This window comes from Capra hircus, chromosome 4 (assembly GCF_001704415.2).
Source record: "Capra hircus breed San Clemente chromosome 4, ASM170441v1, whole genome shotgun sequence".
NCBI classification, from domain to species: Eukaryota; Metazoa; Chordata; class Mammalia; order Artiodactyla; family Bovidae; genus Capra; species Capra hircus.
In genome coordinates, this window is record NC_030811.1 from 8,628,060 (window position 1) to 8,646,153 (window position 18,094).

At 39.1% G+C, this 18,094-nt stretch overlaps 1 protein-coding gene across 2 annotated transcripts in view; it reads left to right on the top strand.

The window, feature by feature from the left end:
* Positions 1-18,094, top strand: part of EZH2 (enhancer of zeste 2 polycomb repressive complex 2 subunit) — a 57,019-nt gene that overhangs the window by 21,764 nt on the left and 17,161 nt on the right. For both annotated transcript variants that reach the window (XM_018046821.1, XM_018046822.1), the window contains exons 2-5: positions 1,513-1,636; positions 2,193-2,321; positions 14,251-14,367; positions 17,815-17,935. In XM_018046821.1, coding sequence (XP_017902310.1) covers positions 1,513-1,636; positions 2,193-2,321; positions 14,251-14,367; positions 17,815-17,935 — 491 coding nt within the window. The remainder of the gene's footprint in view (positions 1-1,512; positions 1,637-2,192; positions 2,322-14,250; positions 14,368-17,814; positions 17,936-18,094) is intronic.

Genomic DNA, 18,094 nt, shown 5'->3' on the forward strand with positions numbered 1-18,094 from the left:
AGGCTCCTGCTCTTAGCGCCTGCTCTCTGTGCCTCTTGAAATAGCCTCAGCTATTAAGGTTGAGCTGTCACTGTTCTGCCCCTCCTTACTTGATTCCCCCACCCTCAACCCCAGTACTTTTGTGTGTTTATCTCGTAGTGTAAAGTCTGTTCTTTCAGGCCTTCTTAGGTAGGTTATAAGCTCCACACGGCAGGTTCTGTGGTCCATTCATCTTTGTATGTTCATCGCCCAATTCTTACTAGTCGTTTATCCCTTGCTCTCTTTTGCTCTTCTTTCAGCTTGAATCATACACCATTGGCTTTGTCTGTCGTGGCTTGGTGGTGGACTATTCCTACAGAAAGTTCCCCTGACCTCTGGGCTCCTTTCTTTCTCTGATTCCTCTCCTTAGGCATTTTTTCTGTGCCTGAGGGCTGTATGTAAATGGGTAGCTGAAACCCTGCTCGGTTACTCAGGCCAGAAAGCCATCTTCTGCAGATGGAAATCCTTTCCTTGCTCTCCTCCCCGGTGTGCTTGTACAGGCTGCGTCTCCCACCTGGCCACACTTCTGCCGTCCAGTCTCACCTGGCCTCACCTTTGCCTTTTGCCCTCCTGCAGCCCCTTCTGTCACTGCTGCCACCAGCTGGCCCCTCCAGAGTGGACATCTTCCCTCCCCTTGACTGAAAACCCTCCATGACTTTCCACTGTGCTTAGAAAAAGTAGAGCCCAGATCCCCAGCGCAGCCCCTTTGCGCCATCCGACAGACGGCTATCCTTCTAATCTTTAGAAGATACAAGTACAAATTTAGCACTTGAGAAAGTATTCTAGAAGAGAACACTTGTTAGATTCTGTAGTGTGAATTGGACACCTGGTGGACCGCAGGCTGAGCCCATGTTTCACATAACTGGCTTCCAGGGCCTCTGGGTCCCTGCCTTCTCTGGGAGGCCCCATGGGAGGAAAGTCTGGTAAAAACACAGACTTGCATCACCGTGTTGAAGGTGAGAAGCGTGGTTGAAAGTGCACGTAGAGGGAATACTTTAATTTGTACCTGTCTCATATATTGTTCTCTATATTTTGTACCTTTAGTGCTGTATGTAGATTTTACTTCTGTTTTGGATTTCTCTTTTCCAGTCATTTATTTGTGCCTACATCAGCTAATTTAATGATGAAAAACTTAGAACATGTGTCTACATTTTTATTTCACTCCACAAGTGTGAATCTCATAGCTCCTTACTGTATATAATTAACTCCTGTAATGGGTCATGTTTTGGTAGAATGACGGCAGTTTAGGAGTGGAATATCTTTGTAAGTAAAAGTGTCTTTGAAAAGTTATGCTAAATAAAAATTTATACCTGGAATGAAATGTTTTTAAGGACTTCACAGCACAGAACAAGTGAGTACCCTCCTTGCAAATACCGAGAGCGTAATTATGTGTCATTTCTTTGGTTGGTGGTTAGTTTGCTGGGGGTTAAAACACAAGTGATCATATTCAGGCTGGTCAGATCAGCGATTTTAATATGAAACCATTGCTTTTAGAATAATCATGGGCCAGACTGGGAAGAAGTCTGAGAAGGGACCAGTGTGTTGGCGGAAGCGCGTAAAGTCAGAGTACATGCGCCTGCGGCAGCTCAAGAGGTTCAGGCGCGCTGACGAAGTCAAGGTACCCTCTGCCTCCTGGGAGCACTCGGTGTACAGCCCCTCAAGATAAGTTTTAGTTTGAAGGGAAAATGGCCTTATTTACTATAAGAGAAATGGAAACTTGAAAGTTGAGGTCCTTGGTCTGTCTTAACTAACATAAAAATTGTACCATGCACATAGTGAAATGATAAGTTTTTAGTCTAATTTTGCCTACTTGGCAACCACCATCTTTTCAGTATAGCTTTGTGTACTGCATGAGAAGACCCAGGATCCAAGCATAAAGGGGTGTTTCATGGTACTGTGTTCCTGAAGTCTTTGTAATTAAAGAAGATATGTACACAGTTAACAAAGGACAAAAATGATTTCTTATTCCCTTCCACTCTCAGTAAAATAATAGATGTTGTGTTTTTGTATTATTTGAATGTGGGAAGCCACCTTTTAGTGTAAAATCATATGCTTTTGAAGGGATGTCCCTGGTACTCTTTAGGAATCATGCAATTTTAACCTTCATTAGAGGTGTTACAAATTGTCTAACAATGAACAATTTCTTTTCTCCTCTCCTTCATTTTTTTTTAAAGAGTATGTTTAGTTCCAATCGTCAGAAAATTTTGGAAAGAACAGAAATCTTAAACCAAGAGTGGAAACAGCGAAGAATCCAGCCTGTGCATATCCTGACTTCTGTGAGCTCATTGCGCGGGACCAGGGAGGTTGGTGAACTCACGCGCTGTTCAAATTATCAGTGCATTTTGGTTTTTGCTGTTGCAGTGTTGGTTGGTTATTGAGAGAGAACCATTGACCTCGGATGTCCCTTGTTTTATTGGTGTTTCTCTTTAATGTGCAACTGCTAATGGCTTCTAGCTATTCCTGTAACAGCTCTGGTGTTTAGAATTCTACTTTCACTGTTGTTAGGTAGATTCCTAAACTTTTATAAGACTATTCGTTAAAAAAGAACTTAAAAATACTCTTAAATGTCCTCATCAGATCAAAAGTTAGAGCACGGCTTTCTGACACATACTTTTTTTTCTCCCCCTTCATATGAATTAGCCATGCTGGAAGAAATGTTTCTTTTTCATGCATACTCATGGAGTTAACAAGCATTTTATTACACATTTTGTTTTAAATTCTAGGGCTCACTAGGAATTTTAAAACTTGAGGTCGAGAGGTCAGAATTTCCTTTGTTAATAGCATTTTTTTTGATGAAGAAGTAGATCTTAATCCCTCCAAAAAATTACTGTTTTCCAAGGAAGGCAGTAAATCTATGGTAGTTTTATAATGAAGTAACACATTAAAAAGTAGTAGTAGCAAGATGAAGAGAAAATGGCAGAAACTTACGCAGTATGAAGCAGTCAATAGGATTTTGGTTAAGGTGTTTCAACTTAAGTACCAGTTTTATACAGGAAGACATGACATCATACGAAATGCTACATGAACAGGCATGGAAGCAGAAAGAGGAAAGAAAGTGAGTTGAAATTTAAATTACACCACGGAGTAGATGATTGTTGACCTGCGTGTCTAAACAGGGGATGCATCTAAACAATGGAATGAATTTGTTCTAAAGTGATGTTTTCAACGAGTAGACATTTTTTATAGGGTATTATAATAATTAAGCACTAATTTGCTGTCGTATGAGGCCTGTTGAGGTCGTGTGACGGGCTGGCTTCAAGGACTGGTCAGTGCTACAGATACGGTCCTAGAAGTGGTTTCAGTGATGATGTTCATGGTCGTGATGGTAAAAAAGGCTTGGGATGATTCTTAGTTATTTATACATTTTTGTCAGGTGACAACTCTTTAAGCTCTAATTTGCAGTTGTATAAAATATATTATATGAAAAAAAGTATTAACACCTGCCAGTCACATGGAACAGATCAGGACCTACACATTGAAGTAAATGGCTTATTAATATGTACTTATTAATGTACATATGTGAATAAAATGTACTAATTAATATTTCATCACTAAAGGTGAAAGGGATCCCTTTCTGTGCTGGTTAGAACATTCTCAAAAGGGATCAGGATGCAGCCTCTCACTGGTTCTTTTGCAAGTTTTGTCTGGTGATTTTCTGGAAGTTTTGAAGTGAAGGAAAAAGAAACCTGGGTTTTTTTCTCCCCAGAGAGAAAAATCTTAGAAATTTGGAGAAATAAAGTAGGAAACACATGGAACACTTGTTTTTGCCACCCATTACAAATCTCAAAATGCTGCCGAAAGCCCAGCCTGCCTTTATAATAAAAGTTGCAGCTGTAGTGATTTCTGGCAGGGCGCTAGGTCTGTTGTGATTTGATCATTGTGATGGCTGTGTTACCCCCTTTTCCATTCCTGAGTGAGGAAACGTAGCTTCAGTTCAGTTCAGTCGCTCAGTTGTGTCCGACTCTTTGCAACCCCATGAATCACAGCGCACCAGGCCCCCCTGTCTATCACCAACTCCTGGAGTTCACTCAGACTCACGTCCATCAAGTTGGTGGTGCCATCCAGCCATCTCATCCTCTGTCGTCCCCTTCTCCTCCTGCCCCCAATCCCTCCCAGCATCAGAGTCTTTTCCAATGAGTCAACTCTTCGCATGAGGTGGCCAAAGTACTGGAGTTTCAGCTTCAGCATCATTCCTTCCAAAGAAATCCCAGGGCTGATCTCCTTCAGAATGGACTGGTTGGATCTCCTTGCAGTCCAAGGGACTCTGAAGAGTCTTCTCCAACACCACAGTTCAAAAGCATCAATTCTTCAGTGCTCAGCCTTCTTCACAGTCCAACTCTCACATCCATACGTGACCATAGGAAAAACCATAGCCTTGACTAGATGGACCTTTGTTGGCAAAGTAATGTTTCTGGATGTTCAAGCTGGTTTTAGAAAAGGCAGAGGAACCAGAGATCAAATTGCCAACATCTGCTGGATCATTGAAAACGTAGCTTAGAGGGATTAAAGTCAGTTTCCTTGCTCTAATGATCTGATGTGGGCCTGAAAGAGTACACTTTGCTCAGACACATTAAGAAATTATTGAAGTTTGTTATTTATGTACAATTGGAATTGCTCATGATACAATTTTTGGTATTAAGAGTACAGTTTATTCAAATGAATATTTGCTAATTGAATTTTGCTTTTAATTTTGTCTGTAGAGATAAAAGTCATTGATTGTAAAGATGCCTAACTTTTTATTGAGCTTATGGGACAAATGATAAGAAGAAATTAGTATTTTGATAAAAACAAGTGTTTTTAAACTTAGTACTCCATGCAGGTTGAGAAGAAGCATTTTCACAAAATAGGAAGGAAAAGGAGGAAAGAAACCCCTAGCCTCAGGGTTCAGGGTTTGTTGCCTAGAGCTCTGACTGGTCAAGCTCCTTATTTTTGAGCCTCTCTTGACAGCTGATTCTGATTCAAATGATTCCTCTTTTATTCCTCCTAGCCTCCCACCCCCTTTAAAACCATCATCACTGACTTTTGGAAGCTGAAGATTTATATAGTTTGTGATGAGCTTTTTGGTGTTATCATAGTAAATGATAGAATTTTAGGGCTAGAAAGGACTTTAGTGATCTGTCTGGTCTCCTTACTTTTCAGATAAGACTATATCTCTGTTTAGTTTTTCTTCAGTTTGAGCATTTCCAAAATAGATCAGTTTATTTTTTACACTTTGAAAGTTGGAGTCAGCTAGGTCAGAAGCAGGGAAAATAGATAAGTTAGCCTATTTTGCAAAGAGTTTCTTTGCAGTAGGCTTGTAGGCTTGACAGAATTTGGGATTGCACTGTTGACCCAGACACCTGAAAAGTCTGTTTCTTTGAACATTTAAGTGCTGTTGTGACACAGCTTTAATTAAGTCCTTATCTTTATAAACTCATCCTTTATAAAAGGGCTGTCTTCAGTTTAAATCCTTGGAGCATGATATGATTCACTGACAGTTTTCAGTCATTCACTCAAATACTTTATTCCCTTCTGTACTTGTAGAAGATAGGTGAAAATGCTCAGTTTTTAAATGACCAATTTTATCTAGGTTATTTTAGTAAAGAAAATCTGACAAGTTTACTTTCTGATCTGATGAAATGACTTGGGTTCGAGGAGTCCTACAGTTGACCTGCAGCCACATCTTTGGTCTGCTGTTTTCCTTCACGCGTGCTTTTAGGAGACTTGCGGGACTTAGTTTTTGTTGTTGAAGTTACAAAACCTAAACTGTTGCCCATAGGATTTTAGTACAGAGTATGTCTGTTTTTTCTTTTAGAAAATACTTCTGACTTCTTGAAGATAGTGACTATAATATATATATCTTACATTTATTTCCTTTGCTCTTCAGTTTATCTTTTTTTAAGGAGTGCTCAGCTTTAAAGTGTTATTAAATGATACTTAGAGGCCAAGGGATATACACCATATTGCCGTAACATGTGGCTGTTTATCAAAAACTTGTTTCTTGGTGACATCATTACTTTGTCTTATCAGTAAGTAAAGAACTTTATCTCGGTGAGCCTGTGACCATGCTCTGAAAGTGTCTGTTTTTCCAGTTGTAGTGAAGAAGCTGGTTCAGTTACGCTCGTAGTTCTTACTAATGCATTTCTTTTTGTACATTTTCCGTTTCTTGCTAAAAACCACAAGGTGCTTTTCCTCTTCATTGATTCTTCATAACAAGATTTTCTTTTTACTTGTTCATATTGTGAATGAAAGGGAGGCTTTCTCAAATGATGTCTGTCTTCTGGGCAACTGGTGTGATTGGTGTAGTATAAAAATATCCTGCCAATATGCATTTTTAGGTTTCCAGGAGAATGTAATGTTCTTGTGAGAATTCTGTGTCTTGTTTACTAATGAAAGGAGTGAGAAATGTGGGGCTTCTTCAGAATGTTTAACACACAAGCAGCATCAGAAGGCCCCCGGGTTCTCACATTCGTGGAACTGAAAGTCTTCTGGACTTTTCAGTACATACAGGTTTGCTCTTCCTAGTGATAGCTTAGAATTTTAAGTTTATCACCTATCATTTGATATTCACAAATAAATTTTTTTTGTAGGGGGAGGCTTCTGTTGTAATGCAGGACATGTGAGTTCTTTCATGAGTTTGCAATTTGGGCTTATTTTTTATTGAAGGGGAAGAAAAAACTTGTTTACCTGTAAACACCTGACTGCATCATTTGTTGACATGGTCGTGTACTTTTGTCACTTAATTGTAAATAGAAATTACTCTACACAAAGAAAAATAACATGCAGGTGTACCCAATATGTACTGGCATCCTCTTTACTCCTCACTCCAACACAGTAATGTGCTTTCTTTCCTTTGCAAATTTCAGGATTAGAGGGCCAGTGTGTCCTGCTCAGCATTTGAGCAAGTGTGGCAAGGAGCTGGGCCCTTTTTCTCAGGTCTTAGAGAGGTGAGGTGTGCTCCCAAGTGAGTGTCTTAACTCTCAGCTTGAGTATACCCATCCTTTCTTGGTTTCTCAAGGAACTGGTTTCTCAGTTGCTTTCTGCTGCTCTCTGTCTCTTTTAACCCTTTGTTGGTTGAATCTTGTATTAACTCTGCCAGTCCTTCCTGCCCATGTAACTTTTTCAAATCACGGCAGCCTTGCTTTTTTTCTGGCTTTCTTTGAGTGGAAATAGATGGAACGTTACTTCAGTAACCATAAGGAGTTTTTGGCTTTCTTTAAGTGGAAATAGATGGAACGTTACTTCAGTAACCATAAGGAGGTGTTACTTTTCTTTTGAAAGGAAGCCAATGTAAGCATTTCATGCTTTTCCAAGAAGACCATTTAAAAAGAAGAAAGATCACTTAGGTTGATTGAGTTTCTATTTTATTATTGTATATTAAAGATATATCATACACTTATGTTTGAGTTCATATTTTAAACTTAAGATGATATATCTTAACTTTAAAAAGTGAACTTTTCAAAAATATCAAATGTTTATTTTGTAATCGTAAACTAGCAGAAGTTGTGTTTAATGTGCTGTTTTTCTCTAAGAACACTGTGTATACAGTTTGTGTTTTAAAAATTGTTAAATTGACTATTACAAAGGTCAAAGTCTCTTCTCAAAATGCAAAACCAAATTTTGACAGCTATCTTAAAAACAAACAATGAACCAGAGTCCAAAGAAATGCTTGTCTAGTGAGTCTACAGTGCTGACAATTGTTTATTGCTCTGAAGAAGTAACACTTTTTAGGCCTGGAACTTCTGTCACAGTTTAGCTTGATATTATGGATTGACTGAAATCCACTGCTTAGGATTCTGTTTTATTTTCTCTTACTAGATTTCGTAAAAGTATATAATTTGAGTACCTTTTTGGGAGGGATGAGTAGATTTCATGAGCTAACTTGGCAACTAATGAGGTACTTTAATAGCAGCTAATGTGAATATCTGTGTGTTGTGTTAGTTGCTCAGTTGTGTCCAACTCTTTGTGACCCCATGGACTGTAGCCTACCAGATTTCTGTCCATGGAATTCTCCAGGCAAGACTACCGGAATGGGTTGTCCTTCCTTTCTCCAGGGTATCTTGCTGACCCAGGGATCGAACCTGGGTCTCTTGCATTGCAAGCAGATTCTCTACCATCTGAGCCACAGGGAAGCCCCATGTGAATATCTGTAGGTTAATAAAATTTTGTAAAAATCTTTTTCTTAATTAGAAGGTCATTATAAAATATTAACTGTAAAAATTCAAGTAACACAGAAATATATGAAACAGGATACAAAGAAAGGACCCTGTAATTCAACCCTTGTGATTTTGATTCTTTCAGATTTCTTTTTCTGTAACATGTTAGTAATAATGATGATGTATTTTATTTAAAAAACAATTATTCCCAGATAAAACATGTCTGCCACTTGGGGCCATCACTTTACAGTTCTTCACCAGTGCAAGTGCTAGGTCCTGTGGCTTTGCCACAATTGATTGCCCTGTTCATAACTGATGAACACTTAGGTTTTTATTTTTTCCTTTTGCAGTTAGCATTTCTGTGAGTATTCTTCATACACATCTTTTGAGTAAGTTTGTAGGAAAAGTTTCTAGAAACAGTATTACTAGGTCAAGAGGATATGTGTCTATAACATTTTAATAGATGTTAACAAATTGACCCCCCAAAGTTTTTTGTTTACACTCTTTACCAACTGATAATAGTAGTGTCTATTTCTCTGTTCTCCCAACATAAAATGTTAATTTTTGTCAGTGTGATAGGTAAAACACTATTGCAATTTGCTTGCCTTCCTTTTTTCAGCAAAACTAAGTATCTGTTGTTTGTTTGTATTTCTTTTATGAGTTGGCTGTTATGGGCTTGGATCTTTTAAAATTGGGTTGAACTTTTTCTTATGATTTTTAAGGACTTTTTATATATTATAAATACTAGATTTTAATTATCTGTACTGCAGATTTTTTTCCTCCCCATTTTGATGTTATTTCTGATATATTTTGGTTGTACAGGAGTTTTAAATATATATGTAGTTAAGAGTTTCTTCCTTTGATTTTTGTGTTTCTTTAAGGCTGACAAAGCCTTTCTCCACTTCAAGATTATAAATTACCCATCTTTCCTTCTAGTTCTGTTTTCATTTTTATGTTTTAACATCATTTACCCTATTAGGAATTTCCTGTCCTGTAAAGAGTGAGTGGGGAGATTTTGTTTTCTATTTTTTTCTGTTGTTTTAGCACCATTCACTAAATGATGAATCTGTGAGCAACTTGGGAGTGGCATGCCTCTGTTTTGCAAAGATGAGTAGAATTGGCTTGTCTGGTGGTCATGAAGCAGGCTCAGCACCTGCGCACAGAGCTCGCGCTTCTCTTGAGACCGAGGTCCCAGGACTGTCCTGTCTCCACTTCAGCCCCGGCTGCCCTGTGGCCTTCAGCCCCACGTCCACTCATGGGAGCCAGGCTTCACAGCAGCTGTGCTGCCCCAGCTTATGGAAACCACGGCTTTATTCTTTGTTCTGCTTATTAGTTTTTCTTTTCTTTCTCTTTTTTTTCCAATGATAGAAGTGATCTTACTCACCTCTCATGGGACCCTTACTGAACTAGGTACTTGAGTTTGCCGCTCACGGACAAGCAGGACTCTGGTTACCTGCCTTACCCGCTGTTGGGTGTTTTTGTGGTCCTACCAACTTTTGTCCTGTGACTATATTAATTCTGCTTCTGATCTGTAGGATTTTAGTGGAACTGCAGATTAAGAGGGGACAATTTACTCTTACAGCACCCTTCAGATTCAGACCAGAGTTGGGTTCTTAAGTTACTATACTAACTAGATTTATAGATCTGTGATCTCCTCACTCAGGAGCTTAGATGCAGGGAGGAGCTTTAAGGTCCCAATACCCTGACATTGCCCTTCACATGTTACCTGTTTTCTGTGAAATGCTATATATGCCCCCATGTCCCGCCCAGAGGATGCTTGTAGGATGATGACATCTGTCTGTTCTCAAGTAAGCTCAGAGCAGGAGCCTAGGCGGAGCTTCTCCTCTAGTCCCGGCGGCTCTGCAGCACACATACTCAGCACTAGAACAGGAAATATCTGCAGTCTGAACCACTCTTGTACTCCTTAGCTCCCAAGGCCTTGATTAGCTGCTTTTATTAACTGTAAAAGTCTTTGGTTCAAGACCTCATCAGGATGTTTGATTTCTGACCACCCTTCCCTCCTCTAACCACCCTTCTCCTAATCCTTCTAACTCCTGTTAGGAGCTCACTTCTACTGTGAGCTTTTCTTGACCTAAACTTGATACTTAACCTCATTCCAGTTTTCTCTTCAGTATTTCCTTCACATGAAAGCAGTCTGAAATTAAGTTATGTACACTATCATTTTCACCAGAGGGCTAGCTAATTTAAAACTTGGTGTATCATCTTGTCTCTGCTGAAATCGTGAGGAATATGAGTACTTTCAGAAATCACCCTCAGCTTTTCCCTGGAGTTGGGTGGCAGCCAATACTTTCTTTCCTACACTTTAGATGTGAGACAGTCCTTATTGTTTTTACTCGGAAAAGCTAAAGGATATTAGACAATATCAACAGTTCATTGTGTCTCTGGCTTGAATTGAGTGGACCAACCAGGATCCAAGAATATTTTTAACTTGGCTAACTGGGTGTATTTTTTCCCCCTTACTATACGGAAGCTGGACTTAACCCTCCTAATGTAAAGACTGTTGAGAGTCCGGATGGCTGTGGCCATGCCCTTCGGGATGTCCCACTGTAAGAGGGGGAGTCATACCTGTCTCCTAGGGTAGTGGTGAATTTTAAAGAAGTTAACTTTGGTAAAGTCTCTAGCACAGTGCTCGGCACGTAGTAGGGTGTGTTAATTTCTTTCCCTTCCCTGCAGGCCACTCACCTGCTCTTCCCTCTACGATTTTCCATAACACAGTTTTTACTTGGAACCAGCCTTCTGCCAAGAGTCTCAGTTTGGTTGTGTACTCCTACAACTACTATTTTTGGCTTGACTTCCCTCTCCAGCTCCCAGTGGTCCAGCCACACAGTCGCCTATTGTACCAGCTGGTTGATGTAAGTCTATCCATCCTCAGAGGAACCTAGTCACTTACCAGTAAGCTGTGTTTCTCTGAAAATGTAGCATCCTTGATAACTCATGTAGTCGTTTTCTTTCTTTCTTTACCATCATTGATGGATTACCTGCAACAGCTTCCTTGTGTGATCCTCAAGTTGGACCTAGAATTAGAGAATTTCATTGGTTGATGTATAGGTCTCCTAGTGAGATCCTGAGCCCAAGGCTTTGATCAGGTAAAAGGCTGTGGAGACCCAGGAGGTCAAAGTCCTATTCAGTCTTCTGAGTGACATGAGACTTGGTAACGTAAACTGTCAAGGATGATACATTTTCAAAGAAAAAAAGTTACTGGTAAGTAACTGGAATTTTTCAGTAATTTTCCTGTAAGTCAATGAATAAGAATTCCCAAACTTGTTTTACCAGCAAATGCTTTTGCATTTGAATATTATTTCATAAACGAAAGGGATATGGTTTTTAGCTAATAGTTAAAGAATGGGATAGAGTTTGTAGAGATAATGCTTAGATAACGAGGTGGGTATAGACCTTCAATTTGTTACTTAGGTTTTCTTGTAGCTTTAAAATAAATGGAAGTCGAAGTCTACATTGGGGAAAAGTCAGCAAATGCAGTCGGTTCATTCCGGGAACATTTTTTGAGTGCCTACTCTCTTTTGAGACACTGTGCTGAGTATTGTTGCGAGACAGATGTAGCACCACGCTCTGCCCTCAGAGCTTATTTCCAGCCCCTTGGTAACACTTAGGACTGAGAATTGAGGTCTAGGTGAGGGGTGTGGCAGGTGTGGGGTGGGTACCCAGTGCTGCAGCCTTTGCCATCTTATTTTCTGTGCTTCTCTAAGTTCTTTCTGTTCATGGAGACGTGCCCTTGTTCAGTGGATTCAGCATCTTCAGGACACTGGAGCAGACCGGCGGGGCGGAGCTCCCCCCCCACCCCATCTGGTGGTTGAGTAGGACACGCAGCTCTCTCTCCTCCTCTGAGTGTGACCTTGGGTTTGTCAGAGTTGGAGAGGCAGCCGCTCCCCCTTGTCCCCCAGGCTTTAAAGGGGACCAGTCTTCAGAATTAAAGTCACTGAATTAATTTGCCTCCACCATGTATAAAACAAAACTCAAAAACTCCCAATTTGTTTTGCAAGGAATGAAATTGTTTTGAACTTAAAACCTCTGGACAGTGTATATCACTTTATTCTGTAGTTACAGCCACTCCTTGCCCCACTGTTAGCTGGTTAAGTAACTTAAGAAGAAGGAATGAAGACGTGGTAGGAAGAGGGGAAGAGGAAGATGTGGGGGAGAAGATGCTCGCCATATAGCACCTCGTGCACGAGCGTCCGGGAAGGGCTGGAGCGCACGGATGAGGCTCCTGGGTGTAGCAGCCAGACTGAGGCTTCCATCCTGGCTTGGCAGTTGACTGTCTTGCTGACCAGGCAAGTTATTTAACTTCTCTGAACCTCAGTCTCCTCCTCATCGTGCAGTCGCGATGCTAAAGGCTAAGATGAGGAGTGGTTACGATAAAGCATATGAAGCACTTAGCACAGTGCCTGCAACATAGTACGTGCTCAATAAATGTTAACTGCGCTTATTATTGGACGGATGCATAAGGAATTGCTTCAGAGGCCAAGGGAGGAACCGGGGAAAGATTGCGGGTTCTGGAGCTTAGTCAACTGTTCACTGTCTTACTTACTCGAGCCATGAGCTCTCTAGTGTTACCTTTGATCTTTGCCCTTTTGGAAAGCAAATTAATGGGTTAACCACTGTCACAGTTTTTCCTAACTACTCTATCTTTAAACCTTCCCTTCCACTGAGGAAGGAACTGTTTTTGTGCCGGGTGACTGTGACTATCGGAAGATTGTTCCCCTGGCCCAAGGACATGCTGAGGGCCAGGTGGGCCTGGAGGCCATAGACTTCCACTCTGATTTCACCAAATCTAGCCCTGCTATTTTAAAATCTTCTTAGATGAAAATGAATCATATAATAATCATGTGTGTTGTATAGATAAGACTTTTTTGGTTTCATTTTACTACTTCAATTCTACTTCTTTTTGCTCTGTTTTCATGGATTATTTGTCAAGGGCATTTTTGAGATGGCTCCGGAGACCTGACCATTGGGTATCGGAGCTCCTTAAGAGAAGCTGGATTCCTAGACAGGGTGAAGTGCTGTGGTCTTTGGACACAGATCTCTACCGTATTTCATCAAGTCAAAGATGCAAACTTTTAAACATTTTAACATCTGAAACTGGCATGCATCTTAGAGTCACTATGATAAAATATTGTGTTATAGTTTAATTGGCAACATTATTTTCTTAATGATGCAGAAGGTAATGGTGTGCTTTAAAATTCATGTCATCATAAATTGGATGAAATACGGTATAATATTTCAGGGGAATATATGTACTTAACTGGTATTAGAGATGTGGTATCCTGACAGTGTGTGTATTGGGTAAGAAGAGGGGCTCCAGAGTCAGACTTTCTGGGCTTAAATTCTAGCCCTGACTCATGTATGACTTTGGGCCAGTTATGTATCCTTTCTCTCAGTTTTCTCCCCTGTAAAATGGGCACTAAGGATAGTCCCCATCTTACAGCGCTGTGATGAGGACTGAATATGAGACATGTAAGTGTTTAAAATAGTGCCTAGCACATAGAAAGTGCTTAATGACATTAGCTATTATTATTAATAATTTAGGGATTACACTTCTGCAGAATTGATTTGAATCCATTTTGTTGTGATTGAAACTCACATCTGCTACCTTCAATATTTGTGTATCATCTGATAATATCAGCAGACACTTGGCTTTTTAAAAAGGGAAGGTAAAGATAAAGGTGAATCCAACAAGTTTCTGAATTCTTATTTAGTAAGACTATGTTATTGTTGCACGTAGTTGAGATGTAAACAAAATTAAGCAGTGAGATAGGAAATTTATGGTGAAAGCAAAGAGCAGTTAATCTGAGGCCAACACAAATATAATATTTGATTCTTAGTGGTACTGGTAAATATGGGAGGTGTTGGAAGGTTTTGAAAATTTTCAAAATCTGAAGCTCTTTTGGTCACTAAGTAAAAGAGGAGAGAATGCTTTTTGGTTTTTACCAACTTACTGTCTCAGGTAAAGAAATTTACTTTTCAAAATGATGTAAGTAGGCAGCATCTCTTTATAATATGATGACTGAGGCTCAGGTTGTCCTTTTATTCTTATGAGTCAGTTTTATTTTTTCTGTTCTAGTGTTCAGTGACCAGTGACTTGGATTTCCCAACACAAGTCATCCCATTAAAGACTCTGAATGCGGTTGCTTCAGTACCCATAATGTATTCTTGGTCTCCTCTGCAGCAGAATTTCATGGTATGTAAATAATGTGTCTTCTTATTTTGTGATTACTTCTTTTAACCAAAGCATAATTTTCATGTCAAGGTAAGTCAAGATTTTGTTGTTGTTCAGTCACTAAATTGTGTCTGACTCTTTGCAACCCCATGCACTGCAGCACGTCAGGCTTCCCTGTCCATCACCAACTTCCGGAGCTTGCTCAAACTCATGTCCTTCGAGGTGGTGATGCCATCCAACCATCTCATCCTCTGTCGTCCCCTTCTCTTCCTGCCTTCAATCTTGCCCAGCATTAGGGTCTTTTCCAGTGAGTCAGTTCTTTGCATCAGGTGACCAAAGTATTGGAGTTTCAGCTTCAGCCGATGAGTATTAGGACTGATTTCCTTCAGGATTGACCAATTTGATCTCCTTGCACTCCAAGGGACTCTAAAGGTCTTCTCCAACACCATAGTTCAAAAGCATCAATTCTTTTCAGTGCTCAGCTTTCTTTATAGTCCAGGTCTCACATCCATTCATGACTACTGGAAAAACCATAGCTTTGATTAGACGGCAGAGTTTGTCTTTGTTGGCAGAGTAATGTCTCTGCTTTTTAATATGCTGTCTAGGTTTGAAGCCTAGCTTGAAGGATTCTGAGCATGTTTTTGCTAGCATATGAAATGAGTGCAATTGTACAGCCTTGTGAACATTCTTTGGCATTACCTTTCTTTGGGATTGGAATGAAAACCAACCTTTTCCAGTCCTGTGGCCACTGCTGAGTTTTCCAAATTTGCTGGCATTTTGAGTATAGCACTTTAACAGCATCATCTTTTAGGATTTCAAATAGCTCCGGTAGAATTCTATCACATCCACTAGTTTTGTTCGTAGAAATCTTTCAAGATAGTATAAGTAAAAATAACTATCGAAATGGGAACACTGGAGTAATTTTTTAAACCAATTACTTTATATATTTTTAAGCCTTTTCAGTGTTGATGTTGCTTTTAGTCCTTTTTAATTTTTTTTTTTTTTGGCTTTTATTTACTCCTTTTAAGTTAAAATATTCTCCAAAAGTAAAGTACTAAGCAAAAACCGTACCTGGGATTTAAAATATATTTAAAAGATGAAGCTTCTAATTCTTGCTCTTAAAGATGTTAGTATCCTGCAATCTCAGTCTGACTTTGAGATTTTGTTAAGTGAGAGCTTACTATTTAAAACAGTTTTAGGCAGCATGTTATTAAATGATAATGTATGCTATGAAATAGTCTCAGTATAAGGTTAGTTATTTTTCCACAATAGCTTTTGTTATGAAATGCTAGTATTTAATTCTTTATGGAAGTAGGATGAAGGAGAGGAGGGAACAAAAGAGAAGTTAAAGTGTGCATTCTTGACTTGTGTTGTTAAATTAAAAATACATAGTTTTATTACTTACTTAATATATAAAATTATAGGGCTATTGAAATGTTGATGGAAGTCCTTGGTGAGCCTACTTTAGAGAACTGCCTGCTAGATTTTTCAATAAATAGGTGTTTCTAACATCCTCAGTAACTTTTCTCAGTGGAGGCTTAAAGGTAAACTTGAGATTCTCGTTTGCCATTGTGTAGATTTGTGTATTTAAGGCTTTATTCAAAAACATTTGGTTTGAGGATCATATTTCAAGAACTTCTGAGAGGGCTCATATTTTCATAGACTGAAATTCTGAAAGAATATAGTGTTTTAAACTTGGCAGTAAATTTTTTAACCATTTGAAAACACTGAGGTATGGTCAGTTTATACGGTTGTGTTAGTTTCAGATGTACAGCAAAGTGATGCCTTTGAGGATTCTTTTCCCTTATAGATTATTACAAGATATTGCGTATAGGTCCATGTTGTTTTATGGATAATCATGTGTATCTGTCAGCCCTCCCATCGTAATTCATCTCCTCCTCCAAAGTTGTCAGTGTTATTTATGAATCAGCCTTGGCTTTTGCTAGTGATGAAAGCCAGATTAGGCAGACTCTTCTTTTTTATGGCTAGGGTATGTCCTGCAGTGCAAAGGTTATATGGATATAATTGGGAAGACAAAAAATAGCCAACTGTCATTTAATTTTGGCTTGTGTCCAAAATAATGAACTTTCCCAGTTTTAAATGGGGTTTAGTGCAGGTGAGGTGTGCTGGCAGCAAGGCTCAGGAGTTGTATAGGTTGACTCTGAATAGAACAGTACATCAACACCTACATTTTCATTTTATATGCCATGTGCACTTTTCCTCCCAGTTTGCGTTTTCTTTGTTTGTCTAAGGTACTGTGATCTTTGTGAACTCTGCACCTGTCCTGAATTTGTTATGTAGGAATTATTTGAAAAACTCCCTGTGTTTTCCTGTTTCCTGTCTGCTCCTACCTGACAGCTCCTGTGTGTCCTGGCCTTTTCCCAGCCTATTCCTCTGTGTCAGTCATGGGCCAGCCTGAGGCACCTCACACTTAAATTGTTGCCATTTCCTCTCTTCAATCTTCACCAGTCTGTTCTGTTATCACAATTTCTTTCTAAAACTCTGTTTTTAATCAATACCTTGTTCAAAGGCCTCTTCAGACTGAGACCTATCCTTTTTTTAAATAAGTCTCCTTATTTAGATATGGACTTGAGAAACGTTGTGTCTTTATCTATATTTACTCTTCAACATTTTTTATTGAAAGTTCTCTTCCCCCAAGAACATCAGCTTCCTGTCCCTTGTTTTCTTGAAGTCCTGTGTCCTCTCTGAACTTTCTTTGACTGGCTCTTTCCTGCTCAGCCAGCACCCCCTTTCTTTCCTGGCATCTTCCAAACTGTGATATAAACTCATCTGCCATCTTTATTAGCACTGTCAGGTTTGATAAGTCTTGTTCATAGTATTGAAACATTTTGTTATTGTAGAATGTTCCTATTTTATGAATGAGAGTAAATCCTTTGGCATAACCTGTAATGAACCATCCATATTTTACATGCCTAGAATTTATTACGTTGACTATGATAAGTTGATCAAGTGAAGTTTGGAAGTCCTCACTTAGTTTTTTTCCTTTTGAGGCATTGTTATTTATGGTTGGCTTTGATAAGCTGTGTTTTGTCGACCCTGAGATGCTTTTAAACGCCTGAAGCAGGAACATGTCTTCAGATGGTTGATGGGCCACACCATAACTTGTGGCGTGTTCCTGTTTCAGAGGGACATGAAGTGATGATAAATTGTAGTGATTGATTCTGTAATAGAGTATTTTTTCTTAAGTTTTTTCCCTATAAACAGTTTTCTCAGATATTGATGAGAAGCATCATTTATTTCTTTGTAGCTTTTAGAGTTTGCTCCTATTTTAGATCTGGAGAACTGGGTATGGACATCTGCTTAGGAAAAAATACTGTATTTCAGTATTATAGTATTAATAATACTATATTTCAGTATTATTTCAGTTATCTTACATTTCCTTTTTAAAAAATGTTGGTACTTAGGATGTGTCTATTTTTAAAATGTATTTATTTATTTCACTTTTAGGTGGAAGATGAAACTGTTTTACATAACATTCCGTACATGGGGGATGAAGTTTTAGACCAGGATGGGACTTTCATTGAAGAACTAATAAAAAATTATGATGGAAAAGTACACGGGGATAGAGGTGAGCCATGTGTTTATTCTCTTGGAAAAAGGGCCAGAGAATTGATATTTTGATTTGTTTTTTCAAATGTCAGTATGAAAAAGATTTTTTAAAAACTAAAACTGCTGGATTGGCCTGGGCTAAAATTTTAAGTGTTTTCCCTATCTATTTTTAAATTGA